Below are 15,894 nucleotides of genomic sequence, written 5' to 3'. Positions count from 1 at the left end.
ACCAACCGAAACTTATTTTGTTAGTCTTCTAATGCTTAAAAACGCAATGTCTGATGGAATCGTATGAATGTAAATTCATATATTTTAATTTGGATCAAATGCACAGACATACACAGACTTCTTTACAGACATTTTTAAAAACCATGTGGCATCCCTGACCCTGTCTTAAGTTATGAGCCCTTCAGTGATATGAGTGTTTTTTTATTATTATTTTTTCTAAACAAAATTAGACGAAATTAGTGTCATTTCACTAGGGTTAGTGAATTTTCACGATTTCGTGGACAGCGTGAAATTCGTGAAATTCCACAATTTCCGTGAAATTCATGGATCTTCGAAAATCAATGCACAAAAATACCAAATATTTTATCCACAAAGATTTCAAGTGTTAATTTGATAAGTTTTCAGTTGAATACGTGAATTTTGAACTCTTGAATTGAACTCTTATAGTTTATAGGCACTCATTTATTGAAATAGAGTTGTTAAAACATTTAATAAGAAATGAAAGCATTGAATACCTAATCGAAGTAAAAAATAATGTAATTGTAATATAAAAACATACTTTATATTCGGAATCGTCAAGGAGAGTAAGATTGCAGTTAGCCTAATGCATTTGTTTTAAATGTTTTTGTCTCCTACCAGCCTGCAAAATTGTCCTTAAAAATTAGTGGGGAATCAAAGAAAAGCATACTAAAGGTATACATTTTCATTGAAATATAAATGAGTACAACGATTGCAGAAATTTAGTTTTTTACCGTTTTCAATTTAATTTGGCACTTTTAAGCTTTTCTCAAATTTTGAGCGCATCTAGATTTTCTAAGGCTTTGTTGATAATTTGTATTTATTGTACAATAGATACTTTTTGCTTAAAATAAAATGCTATATATTTGATATTTTTATTTAATTTTGTTTTCATGGACAAAATAATGTGTCCTAATTTCTTTGAAATGTGTCGTTTAAATGGAAGTGCAATTGACTGGAAACAATTTTTTTCTGCCTTCATTGTCACTTTCAGATTTGGTTTGATGAAAATCAGCAAAGAGTTTTCCTAGTATTTTTTTTAGTATGCTAAGTTAATTCCTTGTAATATAATTTGTTCGCCATGTCATTTTTAACCGTAAAATTCCAAAAGAAAATGGAAGATTCAAATTCGGATTATACAGGAATGAATGACTTGGGCTTAAAAATATTATGTTAATTTTAAAAAATCAACCCTTTTCTGGTATTTTTTATTTATTTTTTTCTTTGTCCCATAAAATTCCCACGAATTTTAAAGATTTGATTTAATGATTCCCGTGAAAACTGGAAGTTTTCTGCCTAAAAATCACTTAGCTTGGATGTTTTATATATAATTAAGTTTACAAAAATCTTTTCGGTTATTTAACCTAAGATTTTATAAGTTATTTAAGCATTTAAGCAAATTTTGTGTTTTCGGGTAGTGGTCCCCGTGAAAATGGCATTTTTTCAGCGTGAAAAATCACTAAGCCTTCATATCACGGGTGCGGGACATTTCGCCGAATGTCGTTTCGCCGACGGTCATTTCGCCGAAGGTCATTTCGCCGAATGTCGTTTCGCCGCATGGGACGTTTCGCCGAATGGGACGTTTCGCCGAATTGACAAATAATCGTATAATAAATATATAAAATGGACACAAATTGTATTAAAATATTTTGAAAAAGTATAATGTCCCTAAAAGGTGATTTTGCAATCTTTTTTAAAAAAATATTTTTTTGTTTCTTAGTATGTTATTTTTATAAGTTTATGCATTATTATATGCATAAACAATCGCTTAAAAAATAATCTAGTTGAAAAAAAATCTGCGAGTTTTTGCATTCTTTCAAACTTAAGCAGTTATTTAATTTCAGCATACAATTTCTGTGAGTTTTTGCATTAATTTCTGTTAGTTTTTTGCATTCTTGTTTTAATATATCATTTGAATTATTTCTGTGAGTTTTTGCGTTCTGTTAACCATGAGCAGTTCTTTTAATTTTCTGCTTATAATTTTGATAAATTTCTGTTAGTTTTTGCATTCTTTGTTTTTTAAGCATATTATTTGTATAATTTTTGTAAGTTTTTGTATTCTTTCCAACATGAGCAGTTCTTTTGATTTTCAGCATAACATTTTGAAAAAATGCCGGTAGTTTTTGCATTCTTTGTTTACTGAGCATATTTTTTAAATTATTTATGAGAGTTTTTGCATTCTTTCAAACATGAACAGTTCTTTTATTTTCTGCTTATAATTTTGAATATTTCTGTTTGTTTTTGCATTCTTTGTTTTTTAAGCAAATTATTTTTATAATTTTTGTGAGTTTTTGCATTCTTTCAAACATGAGCAGTTCTTTTAATTGGCTGCTTATAATTTAGATTATTTCTGTTTGTTTTTGCATTCTTTGTTTTTCAAGCAAATTATTTGTATAATTTTTGGGAGTTTTCGCATTCTTTCAAACATGAGCAGTTCTTTTGGTTTTCAGCACAACATTTTGCAAAATTGCTGTTAGTTTTTGCATTCTATATTTTTGGCATACTTTTCAAATATTTCGGTGAGTTTATGCATTATTAGTTTTTAAGCATATTATTTCTATAATTTTTGGGAGGTTTTGCATTCTTTCAAACATGAGCAGTTCTTTTGATTTTTAGCATAACATTTTGAAAAATTTCTGTAAGTTTTTGCATTCTTTGTTTTTTAAGCAAATTATTTGTATAATTTTTATGAGTTTTTCATTCTTTCAAACATGAGCAGTTCTTTTGGTTTTCAGCACAACATTTTGCAAAATTGCTGTCAGTTTTTGCATTCTATATTTTTGGCATACTTTTCAAATATTTCGGTGAGTTTATGCATTATTAGTTTTTCAAGTATATTATTTTTATAATTTTTGGGAGGTTTTGCATTCTTTCAAACATGAGCAGTTATTTTGATTTTTAGCATAACATTTAGAAAAATTTCTGTTAGTTTTTGCATTCTTAATTTTTTAAGCAAATTATTTGTATTATTTCTGTGAGTTTATGCATTCTTTGAAACATGAGACGTTCTTTACTTTTTTAAATTATTATATTATTATCTTGCCACTCCTTCTCAAGTTTGCATGAGTGAATTACAAGATGGCACTGCAGCGAACAAATAGCATAAATTATACAAAAAAGTTAATTTTTATTCAATTCGGCGAAACGTCCATTCGGCGAAATGACTTTCGGCGAAACGTACCATTCGGCGAAACGACATTCGGCGAAATGACCGTCGGCGAAACGACATTCGGCGAAACGTACCAGATCCACATATCACATATCACCCATTGAGTGAAAAAGGCACCAACCACATAGGTGGATGAAGTTAGTTTTATAGTTTAATTTAAAAAAAATGTAAGAACAGTATTTTGAAATGGATCAAATATGGTCCCATTGGAACAAGCTGTCAAGTAAGGTACTTTCTGTCAAGAAAGGCCGCAAAGTTAATTTTTGAAAATGAATTTAAAAATCTTTTGTGGTCGTACATTGTACTCAGAAAAATAAGCTTTATCGTTGTAAATTTTATCAGGGGACCATCCATAAACCATGTGGTCACTTTAAGGGGGGGGGAGGGTTTGCGATTATCCACACTCAATACAAAAAAGATTTATTTTGTATGGACAATTGTTCACGTGGTTTGTGGATGGTCCCCAACAATTTAAGCTTTATTATAGGACCCAATTGAAATGTTTTTGACTCAACACTGAAATAAAAAAATACCAGATTCCTAAATTCTAGTGATTTTGCCTCCTTTTCTTATTGAATAATCCAAAAAACCCAATTACTAAATAAGGAAAGGAGCAAAATTCCTAGAATTTAGTAATTTGGTACTTCTTTCTTATTTCAGTGAAGGATTGTTTTCCGTGCAGAACTTAAAACAATTCAAGGACATCTCGAATCTTAAAACATCAAATATTACAATTACATAAAATTACATTCTCAAGATTTGCGTAACTGTTTTTTTTGTTTTCAATAATTATTAAAAAAATATAAATAAACCTTCACATCGAACTTCAACTCACCTCCGACACCTCGGACTGGCAGCTCTCCACCGACTTGGTGAGCTCCTGCAGCTGCGTCCGGATCTCGCAGAGGGCGACCGTCGTCTCCAGGTGCCGGTCACCCCGCTGCAGATCGTCCAGCTTCGCCGAAAGGTTCATACTCATCACGCTGACCTGCTTCTGCAGTCTGTGGAATGTGATTTATTGGTGAGAGGGAAAAAAGTTTAAACAGTTATTGAACTTGATTAGTACTAAATTGGGCACGATAATGTTAAAAACTATGGTGGTTTTACTGTACGGGCAATCGATTGAAGTGAGTAAATTTTGGGGATGGGACGTTTGCTACGGTTTGATGGAAATAGAGAAAACAGATGACAACAGAGCGTTCCGGCCGGGCTGAATAATTGAGCGAACTGGGAACAAGGCGCATACTTTTGACGTGGCAATATTTTGTGGTGTTTTATTTTATTGTTGTTCAAGAAAATAGAGATGCACACAAATTATGCGAAAGGAGCATGAAACTGGTCAGTTGGAGCGATTTGAAACGATTCTATAAACTAAGCCGGCTAATGCAGTAATTATACGTTCGATCAGTGTGTGTAAATGCAAATGATTACTGTCATAGTTGTTTCATTTGCGTGGGTGAAACTAAAAGAAAATAACTCTACAAAGCTTTACTATTTGAACCAAATCTAAATGAACGAATTTACAACAAGATGGTGCTCATCGCAGTGAAATGCCCTTCCCTCTAAAAGTAGGCAAGATGCATTTTCGTCACATGGAAAAGATTCGCCTTAAAGTATGCATGAGATGGAGTCGAAAGTGCGAAACGCATGTTTGTAATCGGTTTCAATTTCAAATTCATGATTTTTTTTCTTCCGTTCGTTCGAAGATGTGTTTGTTATGGGTGGAGATGGAGGTGTAGGGGAAAGGAAAAATAGAAGGGGATTGTGCCTAAATCATGAGTCTGGAAAGAAAGAACAAACTTCTCCTATTCTATCTCTAGCCAAACAAGTGTGATAACAAGTGCAATAAAGAGGAGTACTCGAGAAGGAATAAAAATAATCAGAGAAAACATTCAAATTGACGACTGTTCCCTGTAAGAAAAAAATGGTCTTTTTCCTCAAGCTACTATACTCTTGTCTGCGACGGCACTCATTAGTATTCATAGCTGCTAGTCGCTCGTAGTGTCGTAGCTATGATGAGATTGCGCGCGATTCTAGGATGTGTTTTTTTATGCCGTCAAAACTGCACATACACACGTAGCGTTACAAATCGTAATTCCAAAAATAAAGAAGGAAGAAGGATTGCTCTTTCTCTCGGTAATCTGTCTAAATTCATATTGTTTTCTCTATCCGATTGCCAATTTCAAATATTAATAACATCATCTACCAGCCAAAAAAATTTAAACAAGACAAATATGTAATTAATTAAATTCAAGTGCTGGTTGTGTTTGCCTACCTAAGTTGTTATTAGTAGGTTGAGGATTTGGGAAGGAAGGAGAGGTGTTATGTTTTTGAAGGCATAAAACTGCCCATGTTCACATAAATGTTCCATATATGCTTTTCATCACTTTTAAGCTGATTCGATTGACTTAATAAAATCGCCCAATGTTACGAAATCCAAGCATGTAACCTAATTTGAGGGACAAATCTGCCTTGCGTTTTTCTCAGCATACTATTATTGCATATGGGACATTTATGCGAATATGGGTAGTTGAAGTCTATCACAGATAATAAAAGTTTTATGAAAAGAAGTGGCTATTCGCAAATGTGAATCTTTGGAAGAGCTGTATCAAATAAAAAGGGGAAACTTTTAACTTGGTTGAAAATGAGGTTGCTTCTTATACTAAACATAATTTTTAATCCAGCTACAAGTTTCCCCTTCACATTTGAAACAGCTGTTCTAAAGGTTTCCAAGTTCATCGTTGTCAAAGTTTCCGGAAATTTAACTTTTCTTAGACACTATTTTTTATACAAATTTTTTCTCAGCTGAAACACGGTTTTTATCTTTTTTATAAGAAAATAAAATCCCAATTTAATTTAAAAAAAATGTTTTACCTAAACCATCAAAACATAAACATTTCATCTGAAATTATTTTTTGAACTAAATCACTGCATAGTGGCCCAGATTAAAAAATTAATTGAAATTTTTTTTTCTGAAAAATGGTGCAGTTTTGAAGGCCCAAACATCGATATTTTTACACATTGGGCAATTTCTAAGGGCAGATTCAAATTCAGCGGGCAATATTACTAAGAAGAATATATACAGTCCAGACTCGATTATCCGAAGCCTCGATTATCCGAAGTTTCTATTATCCGAAGTTCGATTATCCGAAGTTCGATTATCCGAAGTTCGATTATCCGAAGATTAGTTTGAGACTTCGGATAACCGAATAACGAACAATTTTTTTTCGTTTTTTTTTTCTTTTTCTTGTTTTAAACATCATTTTTGAGTTCTGCGACCCAATTTTAGTCAAATTTGAATAGTTGATTGCTTATTTAATAATAAAATGCATTTTTTTCAATATTTCGTCACCGCCATATTGGCCGCCATCTTGGATTAAAAAAATGTAAATCACTTTAGCGTAGTTTAGGGGTCATACTTAAGCTCGACAATCAAAAATAAGACAGCGAAAACATTTTTTTTTCGTGATTCGATTATCCGAAGTGAAATTTTTCCGAGGCCTTCGGATAATCGAGTCTGGACTGTAGTTGGTAAATTGTTGAATTTTGTTAGGGTACCATATGCATATCCCTTGAAAAAAAGAAAATTTATTATGAAAAATACTCGGGCCTCCTAGATTTATTCCCAAAAATGAGCACTTTTTTTTTGAAGTTTACTGTTTGTATTATTAGACTTGGATGAAACTAAGTGTTTACTTTCTTTATTATCGTCATCTGGGGCAATCGGGACAGCAGTTTTAGCCTTGTTACTGCACATCATTTTTTTATTTTTGATTGGTTTCAGATTGAACAGACACTTAAAACAAAAATAGTGCATCGTTTTCCAAATTTCAAACGTTTAAATTGGTCTAAACGCTACTGTTCCTATTCAGACTGTAGTCCTGAATCACTCCAGTAGACGGCACTGAAGAAGTTCAAATAAGTTTTCATATAATCTTGGGAGCTGTCCATACAAAAGGCTCCTAATTTTTATTTAAATCTGTGTCTTAAGTTGATATGGAAATGATTTTTACAGGTAAAAAAGTAACATCAGCAACAACAAAAAACATTCGAAAACGTTAAAAGATTTTGAATTGGTGTAAACTACTTTTCAATTTCAAGTTTTATTTTAAATCCAAGAATAGAGCCACATATTTTTTTGTTTTAAAATATTTTTTTTCAAAAAACATGATTTAAAAAAAATATGGCAACACTGCCAAATGAAATTCGACTAACTTGTCCCAATGCTCCAAAAATGGAATTTTTTCACCCAAAAATAAGATTTTATAAAAAAAAAATTACTGCGATCCAATTTGTATGTGACAAGTCGAATGAAGAAAAGATAAATAAATACAGCAATTCCCCACGAAAACAGCATGATTCGAAAAAAAGTTCTCCGATCGGGCTCAAAATTTTTCTCGGGGATCCTTGGCCGAAATAATTAGACCCGTATTTTTTTGTTTGGCCATTAGGGTGACCTACGCCTTGTAAGGGTGGTCCGAAAAATGGCAATTTTCGACGATTTTCACAAAAAACCGCTTTTAAAAAAAAAATCATATCTCCGCGCCATTTTATCCGATTTTAGCTGTCCTAGACGCAAAAGAAAGGCCGTGTTACGCTCCATACAATTTTTTTAAAATTTGTATGGAAGTTTGTTAAAAGGGGGGGGGGAGGGGGTCTAAAGGTCCGAATTTTTGCGTTACGTAATAAAAGAACGCTCCCTTGGAAAAATTTCACTTCAGGTAATCGAATCACAAAGTTTTTTTTGTTGTCTTATTTTTGATTGTCGAGCTTAAACATAACCCCTAAGCTACTCTAAAGTTATTAAAAAATCCAAGATGGCGGCCAAAATGGCGGTGATGCAATATTGAAAAAATGCATGCACTTATTTTTGCATTCTGGATCACTGCAGTGTGTACTGTGCAAATTTGTTATAAAACTAACATCGTTTTGAGAAAATCATTTTCATTCATTCTCATTTATTCCTATGTACAGAGTATTCAGATGACAAACAAATTAAATGATAAAAAAAAACCCTTTCTACTTTCTTCAGAGAGGCTAGTCTGATACTTTCTTGAAAAACATCATTAGAAAGATTTAATTCCAAAAAATACAGAGTCAAAAAATTAAATAAAAAATAATATTTATCTAAAACGCCAAAATAACTGAGTTTACCAGCTTCTGAAAAAGATTAAATTATCATTGAACGATGAGCTTTTCATTAAAACTCTGAAATTAAGTTTGATTTTTACAAATGCATTGGAATTGTTGCATTCTTAAAATGTTTTCATTTGATTTTCAATTTTTTTTTGTAAGCAACTTCAAGTTAAAAATATCATAGTTTCCCAAACTGCTAAACAGAACCATAACTGTACATTTACTTTTTCTTCGTTTTTCTTTAACTTCTTTTAGACTTTGAGGCAAACTTTAAATGTTCATTTTTTTTTCAAAATCATTGTAACTTTTTAAAAACTCTTTGTTGGAAAAATTTTAAGACTTGCTGATAGAAATTATGACCAGAGTTAAAAAAATACTTCTTTGGACTATTATAAATTATGAGATTAGGATGATTTGCTAAAAATACACAGCTGGATTTTTATTACATAGAAAGAATGTATTTTGTATTCTTCAAAAATAAAAAGATTTACTTGTTTTTAAGATCATTGAAAACTTATCTATCCAAAATCAAATCGGTACAATGTTTGAACAACCAACATTAAAGTAAATAAATACATTAAATTTTGGCCTACTACGAAAGGAAAGCACTATTACTTTCAAACATAATTTTTAGCGTTAATTGTTCACTTCGCCCGAAGCAGTGGCGCCAAACTTTTGTCTTTCTCTGTTTTTGCTCTGATTTCCAAGAGTTTTGTTTTTAAGGATAGGAAAACAACAGCTAAGGATAGGGATTCGGAGAAATGAATAAAAAAAGAAGGGGAAAAAGTGTATTTTCCTGTGTGTAAGAGTAGGGGGGATTGTTCCGAGGGAGGGCACAAAAAAAGGTTCAACACACGCTCTGTTACTTACCCGTAGGAAATATCACCGTACGACATTTTGAAATACTTTTCTAGTTCCTTCTTCCTTCTTGTAAGGGTGTGTGTGTATGGTTATTTCTGTTTAATATTACGTTTTGTTTTCCGTTTTTAAAACTGGATCAAATCCTTCTCGCGATTTTAAAAAAGATTGGCTTTTCTACTTCTTTTGGTTTTAACTACGTTTCAGGGGTTTTTGCCGCGCTTTTCCTCTCCAAATTTGGGAACCAATTTTAGCCGAGTCTTGTAGCAGTGGTTGTCGTTTTCTTTGGGTTTCTTCTTGGCATCGGAAAGACAGAGAAGATGAGGGGTCATGCGTATATGTGTGTGGTTGTGAGTGATGAGAGAAAGAGAGAGGGAAGAAGGGGGGAAAATCTGTTCCAATTGGCCCTTGTTTTCTGTTTCGTGTGTTTGTTTTCGTTCGTTTTTCTCTCAATCCTGATTACTACACTATCGAATTTCGTTAGACTTTTTTTTCGGCTCTCTCAAATGAGAAAATTTGCCTCCTCCTCCTCGTTTGTCTTTTTTTTTATCTGGGCTTGCCTCACACTTGCAAGCGCACACTAAATTAGAAAATCAATTTTCCTCCTCGTTGCACTATTACGGCTATTTCGAAGCTATACAGTAGAATAGAGAGAAAAAGTTCCAATCAATAAGGTGTGGAAATTGCTACGGGAAAAAAGATAGGGGGTAGGGGATTGGTTTTGGTTGGGGTGGTGGGGACAGCCTGTTGGCATAAAGTGGGAAATTTTGCAAGAAAATATTAAAAATATTCGTTTACTTTTTCTTGAAATTTTTTAGTAGTTCAAGTGATGCTATTCAAAAGAATAACACATATTTCAGAAAGGGAATCTGTTGAGGCTTAGAACAAGCATTCACAATTAAAGCATAAACATTCAGGACAATAAATAAGTTGGGTTTGGTTGACTTCTAACATTATTTGGTTGGGTACGAAAATGCTGGCTGGATTTTCTTGCTTCGCACACTGAAATCATCATTATAGTTATTTATGATTTGCTGAAACTTATTTCAACGAGCATCCAAATAATACTAAAATGTTATTTCCACACAACAGCAACATCTTTAGTGCACTCAATTAGAGCATCAAGTCATGTACTCAGCCTTTCGACGAATCGAACTCGTAATCATAACCGTTACGAATATGATGTTGGCCGTCATGTTGGCAGTAGTGAATTTTGATCACCGGCGAATAGCTTCCTTTTTCGATGCTTCTATCATGAAGTCATCAAAAATTCATTACACAATCGCTCTAGGACAGATGTACCTATTTTAGGCCATCCGAAAGCTTCATTCTCAAAAAAGTTCACCAATAAAACAAGTGTCGATATCGAAAATCGATCTTCGATCTCGATTTTTTTCCGATATTAGCCTTCAAAAATTTACACAACTTTCTCCAATTTATTAATAATAAAAAATTTCATAAAATTTGTCAGAAAAAAATTCCACCATAAGGAAAGGGTGCTAAATTACCAACGATTGGACGATTTCAATGAAGGTTTTCGCTGCCAAAAGGAAAAAAAAACAGCTTGCCAACAGGAAGTTAATTAACAATTATGCAGAATAAATCATGAAAATTGCTTTATTATTAGTATGCCGCGTCGTTACGTTTCGTTTGGTTTTTTCATTCGCCGACTAGCAATCTTTTATCGCTCGTTTCTTTCAATCAGATAGCGTAACTGTACTCTTGCGAGTGGAAGTGAGCAAGACGTGAAACTTGCAGGCAATTAAAGTTAATTCAATCATTTCGGAGCTTAATTTCCGACTGGAGTAATAGTTTATGTGGAACTGACGGAAAGTAATGTTACGAAAATGTGCAAAAATGGCTCCAAAACTTTCCCAAGTAATGCTGAAATGTGCTGTGACTTTGTTGCCGAAAGGGCATAAACCTTGCGAAGCGACAGCATCTAATTGGCGATAGTCCAATCAGCTAATTGACTCGGTTGATGTTAGCTTTATTGAGCTGTTTACTTTCGGGCGGCGATGATTAATACGTTGCTGTTACTGATTTTGGCTGATAACAAAAAAACAGTCAATGCAATAGTACAAGTTTTGTTCTCTAAAATTGCAATTCAATTCTGAGTTTTTGCATTCATATAACGACAAACACAGCACACAGTTTGGAAACATTCCTCAAGTCTTCCCCCCAGAGCAACGATTGTCCATACAGGACCAACTATTGACAAACCTCCACAGAAGGCTGTCGATCATGTCGGCCCGGAAAGTTCCAGGGCATACAAAGCTCAGCCACATAAACTAGTTACGAAAATGTGGAATTGATGAGGAATTTCTTATACACCGTCAGAAAATAACAACGATAGAATCATTCTGATTGCTAATTGTAGGCTAAATTAGCACAAATGATAGTTTTTTTTACAATAAATGTTGTAATAATATTACCTTACGAAAAAGACAACTTTGACAAGTTTAATCACCTGGAAAAAATCTAAGACGTTTTTTTATCTACTCCGAAAATCATATTTAGCATGCATGGGATCTTGAAAATATTTTAAATTTTTATAAAATACCAAAGGAACAGCAACTAACTCCATCGTACCTCTAATGTTGCCACACCCAACCGGCGGTCGCATGATTGTGATGCATGGTGGCATGAAAGTATATCAGAATTTGCATGAAAACTGTCCTCATGCATTTTTTGCGATATAGGGGTATGACATTTTTGCCCGTTACCGACAATTATCGACATTACCGATGGCTTTTTGGTTGTATTTCACAAAAAACAAACCTTAACAGAACGAGGATTGAACCACCAACTTCTTGGTTAATGATCCGACACGCTACCACCGCGCCATGGACGCTTGATGAAATGTGAGAGAAAGAGCACAAACATATTCTTCTCTTTGGAGTGTTGCTCGCGGACGAGCCAGCATTATATGTGTTGGTGAGAACTGCAGATCGCTGAAATGTTTACACGCGGGCAAAAATGATCTACGGGCTTGCTGCAAAAAATGTTATAAAATGTGACATTTTCTGCAGCAAATCCACTGTTGCAGATTTTGAGATATATTTTTCCTTTGGGTGCATATTAGCACCTTTACGTTCAATTACAGCTCATAAAAGCGTTGTCAACCAAAATCGAGTGATAAATAGCTAAAAAGGAAGTGAGCAAACAAGTTTCTATCAACAGTTTTACCAGATAAGTTGTTTAAATAGTGTAAATCACCAAATTGAATGAAGTTAGGAGCGCGTGCTGAATCGGCCAAACATCAAGAATTTCTCCTACTTTGATATTTTCGAAACTAATGATTGTAAAACAACTGGAATGCGATTTTGAACACTTTTTTTTTATTCTAAGCTAAAATCATGGCTTTTTTAGATTAATTTCAAATCCATTTCTCTAATAAATTTAATCATAACTTGACCAGAAGTTTTAAGTGCATTATTTCGGCACAAGCTGTTGATCAGCAGGAAAATCATCTCAACTAACTGTACTCCAAAGGACACTGCCATGTTTTTTTCATTCAGTCAAATTTTGTTATAGGGCAAAATTGTTTTAAAAGGAATTTGAAAAGAACAATTGATAATCAACTTTTTACTGAGGCAAACCCGGAAAACTACACTAAACGTCAAATTGAAATAAAACTGACAGTTAAATAAAAAAGTCTTATCAGGCCTAAGAAAAAACCCATTTAATTTTTGAAAAAAATGTATAACTATCATAAATTTGGTACGAATGTTAATTATATATAAAAAAAACGTATAAAAATCCAACCTGTTTAAAATCCTGGAAAGGGTTGAAAATCCGTACGATAAGGAAAAAAACTTTAACATAACGTGCCTCAAGACAACCGCTCCACTCTCCGCTCAAAAAATCGTATCATATCATAAATTGTAAAACTAAATTTGTTTCGGTATGATGAGATGATACGTAAAGCACACTTTCAAAATAATTAGATTTTTCATTGCAGAAAATGTTGGATTCCGAAAACGATGATAAGAATTCGAAGATAACATTTTTGAGGTAAATTTGAAGCTAGCTTAAAAAAGCCCATCCGATTGTAATGTTACGTTAGATTTAACCTAAACCTTTATGCTTGCAAACATTTTTAAAAGAAGATCTGTTAAATAGGTTATTGAATAACAAAAATATGAACCAAATATCATAATTACGTTTACAAATCTGGCCGGATTAAATTCCACGAAGAGGGTAAACTATCTGCACGGGCCCTAATCATGTTTATATTTACTGCGAAGAGTTAATAAATAGTATTTATTTCCTTTGAAACAATTTTTTAATCAGATTATATAATCCTGTTTTATTTTTATTTTTTTTGTCAGCATTCTTAGAAGAAGTTTAATTTCTTTAAATTTATTTACAATATTTTTTTAAACATACTGTAAACTTCTTTGTCAGCTTCAGAACACTTGCTCAATTTTTGTTAATTTTTTTTGTCCATATTGTATCCGAAGAATTTTCACAATATTTTTGTTTTTAAATCAAAGTAACGTAAACCGGGGGGACTTTGATAGAATTTCAATTTGTTTTTGGAATAGTTTCCAATAGGTAAGGTTTTTCTCAAGATTATTATTTTTAAAACATGTACTAGAGTAGGCCACACAAAGTCCATGCACTATTTTGGGAAAAGTTTTTTCGATAGTGTTTAGCAAAATAGTTACGTTGAAAACTCTTAGTTTAAATTCCGGGGTAACTTTGATAGTCATAGTTTTTCTTGTTTAAATCATATTTAAGATGTTCAAACTTAATTTGTACGTTAAATGTACCATCACTAAAGTAGCTGATATAGTTTTTAAGAAATAAAAACAATGTTTATGTATAGTTAACAAAGTTTATAAGCTGTTTAACAAAATACATATAAATTTTAGGTAATTTTTTTAAAAAGTCGAAATTTCACCTGAAATTTGTTAAAACTAGTTTTTTTTTAATGAAATTATCGATTTATATTGCATTTTATACTGAATTCGAAGCACGAATCACAAGTTTCCACATTGCCTATAAATTTGGAGATTTTTTTTAATTGTGTTTACAATTTTTTCTCCTAGTGGAAAATTGTCCAAAGGATCCGGAAATTCATTCCGTTTTCCGATTACAAATCATGTTCATTGAGAATATCATGACACTTTGAGAAGTTTAAAATAATGATTTTCATCAACATTTTCTTAACTAACTTTTAAACTTTTCAAAATTTTATGAAAAGTTCTTCTTGAGGTACATTGAACACTTCTCTACCATGGTCAGTGTGCTACAAAACTATTCCGTACGTATTTTAATTGTAGGGGAAATATACCCATTTTAATCACTCTAAGCCGTTCGACCAATTCTCATCACTTTTGCCGTTTTCCGCTATTAAATCAACATTTTCAGGTGTATAAACAATGGAGAGTTGCTTGCTCACTGCACACTATTTGAGCTATTTATTACTTTGGAACAGTCAAAAACACTTTATGAAAGCTGTAATTCAATATCAAAGTGCTGATAGGCCGATAATAGAAATAGCTTGAAAAAGGGTAAAGGGTATTTTACTTTGCAAAATATGGGCAAAAAATCAGACACATTTCTCCAGATTTTCCCCTCGTGCATCGACCGGCTCTAAACATAAAAATAGTTGAAAACCCAAATTAAATTACCCAAGTCCATCTCGGAATGTGTATGTGAGTCTGAATTCGAATGTGCGTTCCCTGGTGCCGAAGGCAATGCCCAGCACCCAGAAAGAACCGGTCTGTTAACCAGGGTTCCAGTCCAGTCGAGCGACAGCTTCAATATTGACAATAGATTTTGCATCGCACCAGCCAGTCCGTCACAGGCTAAAGTTTTGTTTCTGAGTTTTGCGGGGGGGGTTTGAGGAAACGGGGAGGAACGGGGTCAATCCTGATTGGATGGACATTGGTTTGCTATTGGATTTTTTCACCCTCAGATTGGCCAGACCAGCAGCGCCGGGCAGAAGTCCTTGCAAATATTCGCCGAGGCATGAGGCTAAACTGGTTATCAATGTTTGTTGGATTGGAGCGTTTGCTTGTTTTTTTTATTCATGTGGCTATATTTTTCCAGAACTCGTTTGTGGAGCAGAACTAGAAATTTATCAAAGACTGTTTTCTAAGTACTAAATCTAATCATCGTTTTCATCATGTTTTCAATCCAATCATTGGAACCACGATGTTCGAGATCACAGAAAGGTACAACAGATTTAATTTCCCGTTTCATTTTCCCTGAAGGTGATGTTTCTTTTTATCATGTTGAACTTCAAGTTTTCGATTCGGAAATCTAATTTTGCAATACTTTGCATGTAAACTGGAAAACATTTTCTTCATTTTAAGCCTCGAGCAAAGCTGAATGGTTTTGTTTTTTTTTGTTTAGCATAATAAACCAATTGTAATTCATAAGGTTGTCGTCTGGGATAGTTTCGTGCTTATGCTAACACCTGATCAGGTATGCGAACTTTTCAGTGAATCTCATATTTGACACGAAAAACGTGCACGATGTTGAGGGGGTTGCTTAAAATTCAATGGTTTTATAAGTAGCAATACTGGATAAACGCTTTATTCAACAATCGACTGACTGAATTTGTTATCTTTCGATGAATTGAAAAAAAAATCGATGCGTCAATGCCTTTTTATAAATTGAACATATTAGGATTAATTTTGTATTCATAATGATTTTTATGTTACAATTGTTTCTAATAAGCAACATTTTGTCATCAT

At 33.1% G+C, this 15,894-nt stretch overlaps 1 protein-coding gene across 29 annotated transcripts in view; it reads right to left on the bottom strand.

Annotated features, from left to right (window-relative positions):
* LOC120418991 (glucose transporter type 1) overlaps positions 1-15,894 on the bottom strand; it is a 443,089-nt gene that overhangs the window by 115,839 nt on the left and 311,356 nt on the right. For 27 of the 29 annotated variants that reach the window (XM_039581540.2, XM_039581537.2, XM_039581541.2 and 24 more), the window contains one exon: positions 4,023-4,188. The exons of 1 other annotated variant lie outside the window; for it this stretch is intronic. In XM_039581540.2, coding sequence (XP_039437474.1) covers positions 4,023-4,188 — 166 coding nt within the window. Of the gene's footprint in view, positions 1-4,022; positions 4,189-9,193; positions 9,756-15,894 lie in introns of those variants that run through there. One more of the 29 variants, XM_039581549.2, reaches the window with a different exon arrangement.

This window comes from Culex pipiens, chromosome 3 (assembly GCF_016801865.2).
Source record: "Culex pipiens pallens isolate TS chromosome 3, TS_CPP_V2, whole genome shotgun sequence".
In the NCBI taxonomy this organism is placed as follows: domain Eukaryota; kingdom Metazoa; phylum Arthropoda; class Insecta; order Diptera; family Culicidae; genus Culex; species Culex pipiens.
The sequence above is the reverse complement of the archived record's forward strand: the minus strand, read 5'-3'. Positions and strand labels throughout refer to the sequence as shown.